This window comes from Stigmatopora argus, chromosome 7, assembly GCF_051989625.1.
Source record: "Stigmatopora argus isolate UIUO_Sarg chromosome 7, RoL_Sarg_1.0, whole genome shotgun sequence".
Taxonomy (NCBI): Eukaryota; Metazoa; Chordata; class Actinopteri; order Syngnathiformes; family Syngnathidae; genus Stigmatopora; species Stigmatopora argus.
Window position 1 is genome coordinate 14,605,340 of NC_135393.1, and position 14,185 is coordinate 14,619,524.

Here is a 14,185-nt window from a genome sequence, read left to right on the forward strand (position 1 = left end):
AATCCATATTACTAATAATTATAATAATATTAACATATGGTCATTTTTTTCTTTTTTTTTCTTCCATCTTTAAATTCTGTATACGAAACCATTTTGGCAAGGAGAAGCCAAAAAAAAACCTATTTGGCACACAATACAGCACTTACGCTCACACCAAATTTTTCCCATTTCACACTGGCTATAAAGGTTGCTTGAGGTGCTTGCGTTTTCCACTGCAAATATACTGAGAAAAGTCCATACCTAAAAGGAGGTTAAGGGCAAGAAATGAATGGCTGCTGCAGCAAACTGGCCACTGTAGAGTTTAACACCCAATCAGGGCAAGAGTTTACATTACGAAAAACAAGAATTTGCCTTTTTTTGTCAAAAAATTGAGATTTATGTCGTTCTAGATAGCAAGAACATGAGCCGCTGCATTAAAATGGAGATAATGGAGTTTTATTCTGTTAGTGTTTGTGTGTTTATCATTTCTAGTGAACAGAATATGACCCCACAGTGGCCAGCTATTTTTATTTTTTAGAATTAGAGGCTACCTTTATCCAAATGGAGACTGCAGCATGGAGTTTAAGTCAAGTAAAATTAATGTTCTTGAGTGAAGAAATACTGGCTGTGGTTTACATGAGTATCCAGGTACTAGAAATAGTACCTTTTTTTTTTCTTCAAGTGGAAATATGAATATGTAATTGCGAGCGGGTACCAAAGAGACGAAAGGGGAGGCTAATGTTGCCTAGCAACCTGTCTTGTAACAAATTAAAGTGTGTCCAATAGCTTAGATTGTCTCAGGTTAAAAAAAGGATACCAGGAGAGGGTGCCTGTTAGCTTTTTTTTCTTCCTACCTCTGGAAAAAGTACAGACTGCTACCTAAATTTGAACTATGAGATTCAATAGATTAGAAAAAAGTTTCTCTAAAGTGATGGTTTTTTTTTTCCGTTGTTGTTCGGTTAAAGATAATTTTCTCCTTGCGCTTTTTGCATCTTCGGCTCCTTGTATTTTGTATTTACAGGACTTCCACAGTGTTGTTGTGCCCCCTCAAGCCTTTTGCTGCGCTGACACACCCTTCCAATAGTCCAAAATGTCATGCAGATCCTCATCCTTGGCAAACTGGACCTTGCGACGTAGCGCGTGCCCGGCCGCCACGTAGCCTTCGTCCTCCATGGATGCCTGCCGGTGCCTCTTACGATGCAGCTTGAAGCGCTCCCAAAGCCCCAAGGTGGGGGTGCACAGAAGCCCTTCCTCTTCTTCCTCCTCGTCATCCTCATCTGGGCTGGAGCAGTAGCTAAGATTGTGATACTGGGGCGAGAGGGCATAGTGGGGGGCCAGTTGAGAATAGGCCAGCTCTCTCTGCTTGGACTGCCTGCTGAGCGTCACCGGGTCAAGGACAGAAGGTTTGCGCCCACCGGTGTGGTAGTGGAAATCCTGCATGGTCTGCGGGTGGTGCTGAAGTTCCTGGGAGCCCGGATATGAGTGGCGGTGCTCGTGGTATTGCCGGATCCGCTTGGCCTCAGCTCGCAGGATGGCCGCCGCCGGGTTGACCGTACGGACCGGTTCCTCCCCACCCGGGTCACCGGGCGAGCTCCTCTCAATGTAGCGAGTCTCTGAGGGATAAAAAGCGCCTTCTGAATGGAACGAACGAGGACTTCGAACCGAACCGGGGGAGGAAGAGGTGCTGGGCCTTTTGGAAGGTACGGGGGCTTCCATGCTATGGTGCCGCTGCAGAGAGTGGTGGTAGCCTCGGCCCCCTCGTCCTCCTTTGCAGACAGGGGAGAGGAACTCGGCCCCTTCATCTCCTTCCTGTTCAGAGAGGAGCACAAGCTGCGGTTCGGCAGTAGACACGGCCCCCCCACCAGCCGAAGAAGGGGACTTGATACCCTGCTGGAAGGAGGTAGACTCAGACTTGAGAGCATCAATACAGTTGTTGATGATCTGGTTGACCTTATCTACTTCCTTGGCGATAGTGGAGATCTCTGCCACAGAACCCTGGGGATTTGCTTGTGGAGGTATTTCCCGCTCCCTCTCTATGCCGGACCCTCGAACCTCCATGTAGTTGAGCTTGGTGGACTTGTGCACTGGAGTCTCGACCACCTCCTGCAACTGGTAGGGATCTATTTCCCCACCCTGAGGAAGGTAGGGCATTCTGGAAACTTTATCCCCCCCAGACGGAAGTTTCTGTGCAACAGGACAGCCACCGCTCTCTACATCCCCTTTGTCTCCGTACTTAAGCTCTATCAGGGTCCTCTGAATTCGGCTTATCTTGCGCTCTTTCTCTTGCGCAATCCTCTTCCGTCTAAGGCAGTGGACTACCAGGCCAAGGAACAGCAGCATTCCAAACAGGCAACCCAAGATAGTCATGATGTAGTGAGTGGCAGATGACTGATTGGCGACCCGCTCTGGTCTGGCTCCGCGACCCGTAGAGAGAGTAAGACAGGTGTGGTTAAAACGCAGAGAGTTGCGTATGGAGGCTACACAGTACGTATAGTCTGTGTTAGTTTTTAGGTTGGTTAGCTCGATGTCCTGCCTCTGGTACTTTAGGTTCTGGATGTCGGTGAAGAAACTGTTGTTATACAACATCAATATGTACATCTTCCGGTACGGGTGTGGGATTTCCACCGTGATCACGGCACTCGATTGCAACACTTCCTTCAGCGTCATGACAGGATTGATCTCGGTAAAGATGGTGTGGTAGATGACCTCGTCGGGCGGTGTTCCAGATGCGCAGTCATCCAGTCCGCAAGGGGAAAAGTCTGGTGACTGCGTGGTGGAATCCAGCAAACTGTTTATGTTAAAGGCAGTGGAGTTGCTTCCGTCCTCGGTGCACACCAGGCCGAGCACGTGCAGCGCGTTGCGCTGGGTCGCCGCGCGGGGGTTCTGGTTCAGCAAGTTGTAGCCGGAGAAACCATGAGGGGAGTCACACACCATGCGTTCGCTGGTCTTGTTGGGAAAAGCGGCAAGCCAGCGCAGGAATGGCAAAAGCTCGCAGGAGCAGTTGAAGGGGTTTGTGTACAACTCGCAGGTGGTCAGCTTGGAAAGTCCTGAGAACAAACTGCCATCGAGCACCTGGATCCTAGTGAAGACACAAGAATCTTCAATTATTGATTGCTCAACACTTTCTGTATTAAAACAAATCTATTTCCTTTATTTGATTGTTTGAGTTCTCTCTTTCTATTCTGCTATCCAATAAGAGCTCAATGTCCTCATATTTCAGTAGACGATTTTTAGGTGATGGTAGTATAGTTGACCTTGATCAATCAGTGATCCTTGTCCATTTTTATTTCAGTTGTAAACTCACAGTCCAGAACGGAGACACATTTTCTCCGCCCCCGCGTCTACTTTAACCTCACTCCCACCGATGACTGGCTAATCCCCCCCATTTCAAAGGTACCTGTTCATGGATAGATCAATATTCTCAATGTTGGGGCACTCCCAGAACGTATTGGGTAAGACGGCTTCGATGAGGTTGGCTTGGAGGTAAAGGTACTGCAGCTTGCCCAAGCCTCGCAGCATTCCCTCAGTGAGGTTTCTCAGTTTGTTGAAGCCCATCTGGAGAACCTTGGGAGATTTAGCGGGGCGGGTTGGATGGAGGGAGGGAGGACAAAGACAAGTGGGATTACTGGTAATCTTCAACGAGCTATGAGCTAACGGCTCAGCACACTCTTGATGTTTTGCATGCTGATCAAAGCCTGAGTCTTTGCATACTCTATTCTTTTTAGCACCATTGACTTAAAGTAGCAGGAATACACGTGATGAGACTTCAGATTGATTAATTTGTTCTAGAGTGACACCTGTTTTTAAGGCAGGTGTAACGTCTACATGACTAGGCATGTAATAAAAGACAAAAATTACTCATGGTTCATTTAACTGAAGTAAACTTGATGGTATTGACACATGGTACGTGATAGCATTGATTATGACCTGGGGTAAATGATGTAATTTAATGTGTCATTTTTTCCCCAAGTGTCAATATCTTGTCATTGTAATTTTTCTAACGTTCCATTCTAAATTGACCTTTCCCATGTCAACCCCTCTCAATTTTTCACTTTGACCATGTGTCAACATTGTTGCTTAACTTGTCAGTCTCACTCCATGTCAAATTGTTACTTAACCATATGCCAATGCCAAGACTCATGATGTCACTTTTACCATGAATCAATACTGTCACTTGCTTACATTGTTACTACAACTTTGTGTCAATATATACTTATTCAACTTATCACTGGAGCCATGTTTTGCTACTCATCATGGGTCCCCACTTACATGGATTGTCCCTTTAACCTGTCTTTTTTTACTATAAACGCCATCACTTATAATAACCCTGTGTCAATGCCATCATGCAACCTGTGACCTTCTACCACCGTGATGTCTTACCTGCAAGTTGAACTGAGCCGAGAAGGCACCGTCCTCTACGTAGCTGATGTCGTTCTTGGTGAGGTTCAGGTAAGTGAGATTGCCAAAGCGGCTGAGGGACGAGTAGTGCACCGATCGGATCTTGTTCTCGTTCAGCCTCAGATCCACGATAGTGCTGCGAAAGATACATGCAGGTATTATGGATACAAACCTTGGCCAATGTCTCGTCTTATTCTATTAATCAAGTAAAACTGATGTTACCTGTTGATGTGGGCAGGGATGGCCTCATAGGGAGGCTGGTTCATGCTGCAGATGGCCAACCAAACAAAACCCTTCTCGCCTTCAATCAGCCAACAGTCGGCCATTGCCACGGGTAACCTCATGACGGACAGAAGGGTGAGCCAGCCCAGGAACGATCTAAAAGCGACTGAAACTCCACTGCCGCCATTTGATCTGGGCCGCTGGGGCAGGTGAAACGTCAGAATATCCATTGTAGAAATTTACTCCAGGAATACACAAAGGGAAGACAGAGAACAAGAGGGAAGAAGACAACACCGTCCAAGTTCCTAATTCGTGCTGACAGGTTCGGAATGGTCTGTTCTCATGTCTGTGGAATATGTCTGCGTCTCTGAGTGGACAAGGCCCCACTCTCCCGCTTCTTCATCCTCAAAATTCTGGTGCAGATGGGTGCCCTGCAGGTGGGTACAACACAGAGGTAAGTAAAAATCAAGTCATGACAACAACAACTCATGAAGTCATTTCTTTTACAAAAAGGATAATCAATGAGAAATCTAGTGTATTGTGATGCCATGGGTGTTCCTACACACTATCTTTTAATCTTTGAGTTCTTTAAAACAAAGTAGCTAAGTCATAATGAAAAAAAATCTAATCTTGTCTTGACACAGTTGGATTTCTCTTTTCTGCAAACAAAATCTACTGCCTGGTTTTTATCCTTGAGTCCCTTTAGGCTGCTGCTAAAAATGGACACATGAAACACTATTCATTAAAACCAAGGAAATACTATCAATGCTCGACAGTGTTGTTGAGCGGTTGCTATTCATAGGCAAAGCATTCTATAAAGAGGAAGGACAATACATTTTTGATGGATGCCAAGGTATGTCTCGAATTCATGGATTATTTAAATAATGTAAACACGATTGATTCTGGTTTCCACTGTGTTTAGGTTAGGATTATGAACATTACCATACATCAGAGTCACATTGTTCATTGAAACTAAGTAAATGTTTTTTTCTTAATTCTGTGCAAACATCTCAAGTTTGCAGTTCATGATTGGTAGACAACACTTCTGTTCATTGAAACAAAGGACAATGGACATACCCGTCAGCCAATGAAGATCCTAGATTAAATCAGGATGTACTAAAAGATGTTTTATTAGTCTTGTGGCTCAGCATGTTGACGGCGTATAAAGGAGAACAAGGCCAAATCACATTATAACGATGCCCGATTAAATTTAATGCATTAGCCCCTGCAAATGTTTGTTAGTATGACCGTTACAGGAAAAATTAATGGACGATGGTTTGATAAATATTAAAGCTAAATTCGAAAATTGGGCGCTGTAAATTGTACGAGTGTGTGTGTTCTGTTTGGGTGTCTCCTTGTGTTATGAGATTGGGTGGCAACTGATTCAGGGTCAGTGTATTGTTAGTTGACTTTTAATTGTAGTATTATTTATATATATTGTAACATACATATATACACACACCTACAGACAGATGTATGTGTGTGTATATATACATATACACATATACACACGTGTGTATATGTATATATATGTATATGTATGTATGTTTATGTATGTGTATATATGTAAATGTATATGCATATGTATATATATGTATGTGTATGTATGTATATATATATGTATGCGTATATATATGTATGTCTATATAAATTTATATTATAATATGCATAAATAATAATACAATTAATAGTCAACTAACATTACACTTTTAGAAAATTAAAACTGAAAAAACATTAAATAAATATTGAAATATTATTAATTTTGTAGTACTTCTGCATAAACTTGGCATTTATCTTGTCTTATATCTGCTCATATTAAAATGTTAAATATAAAATAATGAAAACTAAAAATATATCTATAAATACTATATATCATTGATATAGTATATGGATGATTGATAATCCATCATCATTTATGCATTTCTACCCCTCCACCATTGGCGGCAGTGCGGTTCTTTTTCATTATTGCACTTGAATGAATGAGAGAAGTAGAGTAACGAGTTTAATTCATAATTGTTCAAATTGACACGCATGTTGTCCATATCGATTAGATTATATGATCGATCATACAATCGGCGAATTCATGCATTGGTGAGTCAAATCATCGATTGTTCCATTCAAATCTGTCTTAAACTATCTGGTTGCCTTATTAAAACGCCTCGCATCTAAACATGTGAGACGATGCAATTGTTTGTAATGTTAATTTTTCATTTCTAGGGTATAATAGCGATTGATTTGAACTGTTTGTTACTATCTTTTTTGCAGACAACATAAAAATAAGTTTTCCTATAAGAAGAAAAGTTGAGAAGATTAAAATAAATACATTTTGAGGACTCCCCATGTGAAAAAAACGTGATCGGGTAAGCAAAACCAGATGTCATCATTATCTCCATGTGCGCAAATGGTATTTGTTGAAATTGCATTGATGTATAATGCACGATTTAAGGTTCTATTTTACTTCTACACTTGTTTTAGTACCAAAATGCTGACAGCTGCAGGTTATGGTATTTGGCACGCTAATTTGTACAATTTTCTCAACGCTAAGGAGTATATATATTCAATTTAAATTGCAATGTTAACTCTCTAGGCAATAGTGTCACGTTTTATGGTGTGCAATGGGTTTGAAATCCGAAATTGCAATTTATAGAGTATGTTTAATCTTAAAACTGCTTTTGATGTTTAAATGGCTTTCCAAAAGGAGTATTAAAATGGCAACATTTTCAGCTCCAATGTCCATCTAATTCTATGAGGTTGTTAAACTGTTGGAATACCTTTTTTATTGGGAGTTGACTGAGTTTATCTTTGTCTGTGAGCACAATTCTACAATATCTTTGTTTGTGCACCTGAAACCATAAATAACTGAATTTAATGATTGTTCCATGTAATGCATCCTTTTTTTTTTATTTCCTCACGTGTACACTGCATGATTACATATGAATTATTACAATCCTTACTGGTTCATATATATATATATGTATATATATACATATTAGTTTTTTTAAATTAATTTATTTATTTTATTATTATTATTTTTTAATTTATTTATTTTATTATTTTTATTTATTTAGTTTTTTTAAAGCTATTTATTCATTTATTTTTTTAATTTAAGTTAATTTTTTTAAAGGCATTTTGTCAATCCTGTGTGTGCTTGGATAGCAGAGAACAGGTAAACATACTTACTTTAGAGAGAGCTCACAGATGCAAAGAACAAAATAGAAAAGTTGGTGGTCTATTTACAATAAGGCTATGATGGGTCAATGAACACAATTAGACTATGATGGATATTAAATTAGGTGCAAAAATGAGCAGCCATGTGGCACAGAGCCCAGAGAAATATCAGAGCCCAGTTCCATGGACCTAAAGTTCTATTGCACAGTCCAGGAAATGCTCAGTGGCAGGGATCCAAGTATTCGGGGGGAAGCGTATAAGTTGATAAACACTATAATGTAGTGTAGCCATAGAGATGGAACACTGAAAGCCTTGTATGCTGCCATCTTGGTACATCTTTCCTATACACTGTCAAGCAAAGATGTTTTTTTCTGCCACGTGTAGGATTATCCATGTATTGCCTTGTTGATCTGAACAAAGATGGCAGCGGTATTTGGCCCTGAGGGTTGCACATAGAAAAATCCTAGAACTGCCACTGTGTCTGTCCAATACACTAAAATCTTCAACATTTTCAAATATGCGAAAGGGAAAGTTTGATTAGGAATGCTTGAACACACTTTTCCCCCAAAAAGTGGGAACATTTGTTCGATTGCGATAGTCAAGTAACGTACTTTCAATGATCGATAATTAGTATTGATCGATAAAGAAGTGTAATCCTGCCTGTTTAAACTCAAAAATTTCTCAATGCGGCTTCTCCCGAAGAAGCGGCGGGGGAGTTTTCAGTACTTCAGTCCTCTCTTTTGTGTCCTCCACTCTATTTGAGCATTCGCCGTCGTATCCTTGCCGACTTCGCCCCCTCGCTTCTGATGTAATCTGATTACCCACACCAAGGAGATTAGAGGGCTGTTGCTACAGAAATGGCCCCATACAATCTAGTTGAGTTCATTATGGCATACGTTGGAGCAAGAAACAGTGCGGGCAACTGAAATGGAAAAAATGGTCTCACAACATTTGGAGTCAAAGACATCACCAGCACCGCTAAACACTAAAGACCACGATTAACATTTCAGTTTGTTTAAAATAATAATAATACAGTGATGCCTCTACATACGAAATTTTCAAGTATATGAAAACAAGATCCAAGTTACAAAATCCCCCAATACGTCAAGACGTTTATCCGTTATTTTATTTTGAAATGTTCGTGATGGAGTTGTGCCCTGCCTGACAATTTCCCTACACTCCGCTGAGCTCCTATTGGCTGACTCCCAACAACTACTCCATGTTTTTGGAGGGTAGTTGAAGCAACTTTGTTCTTCATTTAAAATTACTGGTGCGAATGGAATGATGAAGCAGGCCCTGTTATCCATCCACGACTGATATTGCAAGGCAATCGTAACCCACCTACCGTCGCTATGATATTCAAGCAGAAGAGGAAGCATTAAAAATGGTGACTCCTTGGCATGGTGTCTCAGTAGTGAAGGACAAGATGAAGACAAATGAAGGAGGAAGAAATTGCAGGACATACAGTCGATTACTTCTGACAAAGCAGCTTTTTAATGGCAAACCGTTTTGAATTCATAATTTGAAGTTGTATAGATGTGCTCGTGTAGAAAGTTTTTGCATGCTTGTTATTTTAATTCATTAATAAATCATTTTCTCTCGCTTGTGTGTTTCTCACATCTTTCATACAAAAGTGTGTACTTTTGTTCATTTTTAAAGAGTTTAGTAGTTGTTTTTTAGAGCACCTTGGAGCGAATTAGAGAATTTACATACGTATAAAACACTGCTATTTACAACAAATCCAAGTTACGAAGAGTTCCGGAACCAATTATTTTCGTAAATTACCACGGTATAGAACAATAATAATATACCAAATGTTTCCGCAACATTTGGTGTCAGAATTGAGACCCCCAGATAAAACAAGTCTTAGTGTTGCCCAGTTTCAGAGAGATGTGCCCGATTTCAAAGCCATCTTTGTACATGTGACTTTTTTTGATTTTCATCTTGTCCTTCACTCTTATCGGGGCGATTAAGATGGGCGTTAAAAAAAAAAAAGAGAAAAAGAAGGCTACTCTAGATCTTCGGCATGGATCCCTCCCGCCTCTGGGATTAGGGACAAGGGGGTGTAACGGGGAAGGAGACTCTGGAATGATGGACACTTTCTTAAGAGATGGGAGCGTGACAGACATTTCTATTTAGAAATCTCAAAATGAGAAAAACGGCTCAGACAGGCACAGAGTTGATTAGTTTATCACTAATGCTGTAAGTAACTGAATACAAATACTTTACTACTGTACTGCTGTACTGTCTTTACGTACTTGATTTATTTTTCTGACTGATTTCACTTCCTACAATTGAAGAACGATCCAATAGAACTTAATATTTCTTGTGACCCAGTTTTCATATGTACTATTGCTTTTACATTATGTCCAGGTTTCCAATTTCTCTACAATGAGAAAATCGTGTAATGTCGTCCATTACGAGGGCCTATAAAGGGTCCGAGATGACATTTTCAATAGTGCAAGCAGCATGAGTGTAACACATGATGGTAAAAGTCAAGCCATTAAAATAAAATGTAGTATTACTGGAAAATTAAATTCCTGGAGAAATTGTAGCATGTAAGACACCCACTCCGGTGACTTGCAGGAAAGGGGTTTTGTTCATCAAAATTGGAGATAACTGACTGTAAAAGTCAGTTTTCTACTTGGGTAAACCCAATTTAGTCTTTTTTTTTATTACAATAAATTAAGTTAGAGGCAAATCAGTAGTTCTATTGTATCTGGATTCTTTTAAGTGTGCACTTCCAATTAATTGTTGAGTTGGCTACCTTAGCACTCTACAAATGTTTGTGTCCGTGCATGCGTTATGTCCGTTTAGTGCCAACATGCGTACATCTGTGCTACTGGGGACACATGATGAGCCTCTGTGGTTACGTAAGGCGCTTTAGTATTCCAAAGAGAGCGGGAACAACGAAGGCTGGGAAGCAGAGGAGAGGGAAGGATGGCACGCACTGTGAATGTGAATGGGATTTCTTTTTTCCTGATCGAGTTGACATTGACGATCCGGCTGCAGAAGAAAATGTGCAGCTTTAGCATCTGGTCATGTGACCTTGGTTTGTGTATCAGTCTTTCAATCACAAGAATGGTGCTACTTAGGTCCCTGTTTGATTTATTGGATGTGTGAATTTTGAGAAATAACTAGTCCTGGACTGAAAGGGTATTTTTTTTTGGTACACGGTCGATTGGTCGCCCGGAAGGTTATTGATAATTACCATTTAAATCGTTGCTCAAATTCCCTAAATACAAACTGCGAATTATTATTTAGTCATACTTCATGCCCTCTTAATTATTAGGCTAAAGAAAAGCTCCAAATTTCCCAGACTTTTATTGTTTTTTGTTGGAGAACTTGTTAAGACCCTGACGGATGCACCTTCCTAAGGGGACAAGTCGCCCATTGTCGCGGTCCGGGCGACCAAAAGACTGGCGACCAATCGACCGCACACCATTTTTTTTAGACATAAGGAAATTTTGTCTACCACAAAATTGGCATCCAATTTTCGTTAAAATCAACGATGGTTTAGTCTTCACTGGAACCCAGGTCGCATTAGATTGCATTAAAAATAGTGTATTTACATTCTGGTTTGGATTTTTGAGACTCGTAACTTGAATTTCTCTCCTATCTAGAGACAAAATTTTGTAATTTGAGGCGTTTCGCAACCTGAATCTTTCGAATGTAGAGATGTTCGCAAATAGATACCGAAGCTGACCTTAGTTCACCTGTATCTCCCCCTGATTTCTCTCACATTTTACATCCTAAGTAGGGTCTTTAATAACTTGTAAAATGTATGCATGCAAATATGATGTATAAATATGATGCATCCAATGATGTTAAGGCCGTGCGGGTCTATCATCAGCATGAATGACACACGCTGCTTTGCATCAACTGCTCCCAGGGTACTGTCAAATTGCTCCAAGAAAGACGTTTATGGAAATTTCAAACACTTTATGACTTTCATGTGCTAATGATATCTTCGATATGCCGCTGGCTGCATGGGGAAAAAATACGCTTGATTCCTCCTGACCAGGAGGCCTGTTTTGTGACTCACTTCGTCCAGTAGAAGGCAGGCCTTTAAGTCAAATAGGAAAAGAAAATTAAACATTTCGTTTTGAGTTTTGTTCTAATATACAGTCCTTTTGTATAGGTTTTTTTATATCGTTTTTTTACTTGGGTATGCACCTGTTTGGAATACGTAGACACACATGCACATTTACAGGCTCAGCCTCACTAATGTTGCAGATAAACTGATTGAAAGCGATGCGGTGGCCTTGTATGCAGAAGAGCAAACGTGAAAATAGGCTTGCTGGTGGTGACCTAAAACGATTTGTCAGCCTCTTATTTTGTACCCATGCACCCCGGCGTCCCCTCACGAAAATAAGAACCCACACGCAGAGGTTACCACCGCATGGTTATTGTATGGCAAGGTGTGTGTTCACACACGAAGAAGACAAGTTAGACGTTGGAGCCAACGCATTCGAGATGAAATCGGTATTTAGAGAGCGGTCAGCGTAGATCAATGGCTTCAAATGGATTTTCTTTGATCAGTTCAGCTTGGTTAAACCTCTGCTGGTTGCATTTAAAGGGCTAGGTCATATGTCGGTCATCTTTTTCTCATTTCTCTCTGGTGGAAGGTGAATTATGGAACCCAAGAGGCGTGACACACCCTTGGTCAAATGTTTTAGGCTCTTTCTTATTCCCCTGAATTTTGAAAAGTCTCAAAAACTGCAAGTATAACAGATGGAATAGAGACCGATACATGAGGAGTAAGCCACAAAAGCAAGTGACCATTGTGCTACATATAAGTAATGCCCAACGCCTGCTTGGAAATTTTGAGTTGAATTTATTGTAGGACATATTTTTCCTGATTTAGGACAGTTTTGACATGTACGTATTAGATTAACTTTTGAAACCATGACCATCCTTTTTTCCCATCTGCAAATATAGCAACAATAGGCACAATAACAAAACTTCGTAATCTCATAGTACATATAAAGTTTGACCAATGAAGACGAAGACCACAACCAACCAATCTCTAGTTGTTAGTCTAATAATTGCCACATTAACTGAGTGATCAGTATGCAGATTGATCCAATGACATTAAGCGATAAAACTTAGAAATCGATGCACCATTGAAAACCCAAGGACAAAAACAGCCAATCACTTGTCATGTAGACTTGGCAAAGTTCCGTAAATCACTGGCCAATCATCTGTGCACATACAGTGGTAGACAAAACTCACTGATAAGTTTATAATTATGACGTAGACAGCAAGCAAGTAGAAAACTAGTAATTGTCTGTGTTGTTGTTTAACGATTGGAGTCCTGCAATCACTAAGTTTATTTTTTGCATGTTATCTTTCAAAATTAGAGCACAATTCTTACCCGATATCTTCGGTCTACATATAACACAATGTGAAGAAGAATGTTGAGGACCACTCCACTTTTATTATAGTTTTATCATATTAATTTCGAGCAAATGCCTAATGTTTTTCCCAATTAATTTAAGCCTTAAGGGGTTACAGGTTCTTTCCATAATGACTGAAACCTTTGCATGTGGTAGCTGTTAGCTGGAAGGGCTTTGAGGGAAATAAGTCAGAGCAAGAGAGACACCAGACCACAGTCTGGACTTCTTAACAGGAAGTAGATAGAGCTTATGAGCTGAGCCAGGTGGAGCGTGAGATGACTTGTCTGCCAAGTCCTCAAATTCAAAATGAAGAGGACACACAAACACCCCTCCTTACACACACATAGTGAACACCCAAGCATTCAAGCTTATAGTGTATTTCTCTGACCTTTTAACTCTATTACAAGTTTGTCTCAGTTGTCTTTTTTTATATTTGTCTGGCAAGAATGTGATTTCAAAGTGGGGGGTGTTGGACCGCAAACAGACTCAAACTCAATACAGTTCTTCCACAAACAGACAAGAGAGTTACTTTTTAAAGAAAAACAAGTTTTGAATGTGTTCTGACGTTGAGTTTTCGTCTGAAATTGAGGATTTTCTTCCAATATTCCAAAAACCCGCAATCGAAGTACATTCAAGACAAATTGAACATACAGTATTGCAAGGGTGCTCATTACGTTGATTGCCAAGGTGCTAATGGTAGATCGCTTAGAACACTTTACATGTAATGATGCAGCCAGATAATCACCAGCAGTGTATTTGACGATCGACCGAGTGATGAAGATTGACACAAACAACCAATCAGTGGTGGTGCAGCTCATTCAGTCACTTTGTGTCAAATGTGGTAGAACATAAACTTCAACCCGAAAGGTCATTGTATCAGCTGTGTGTTGCTGTATCAGACTCCGAGAAGCCATGATGGATGGAAAGGTTCATCATTTCTGACAGATGCTACGTGCTTTACTAAATCAGTCTTCAAGCAATCGTGTTTGTGTTTTGCCACTTGATTGGCCTATTACGAG

The 14,185-nt window shown here is 40.4% G+C and overlaps 1 protein-coding gene across 2 annotated transcripts in view; it reads right to left on the reverse strand.

Annotated features, from left to right (window-relative positions):
- Nucleotides 1-770: 770 nt before the first annotated feature.
- Nucleotides 771-14,185, reverse strand: part of LOC144077324 (protein ELFN1-like) — a 52,239-nt gene continuing 38,824 nt past the window's right edge. Inside the window, exons 3-6 of one of the 2 annotated variants that reach the window (XM_077604972.1) lie at nucleotides 4,600-5,012; nucleotides 4,360-4,513; nucleotides 3,377-3,543; nucleotides 771-3,058 (exon numbers count right to left, since the gene is read on the reverse strand). In XM_077604972.1, coding sequence (XP_077461098.1) covers nucleotides 1,027-3,058; nucleotides 3,377-3,543; nucleotides 4,360-4,513; nucleotides 4,600-4,829 — 2,583 coding nt within the window. In that variant the 5' untranslated portion in view covers nucleotides 4,830-5,012 and the 3' untranslated portion in view covers nucleotides 771-1,026. Of the gene's footprint in view, nucleotides 3,059-3,376; nucleotides 3,544-4,359; nucleotides 4,514-4,599; nucleotides 5,031-14,185 lie in introns of both variants that reach the window. The other variant, XM_077604971.1, reaches the window with a different exon arrangement.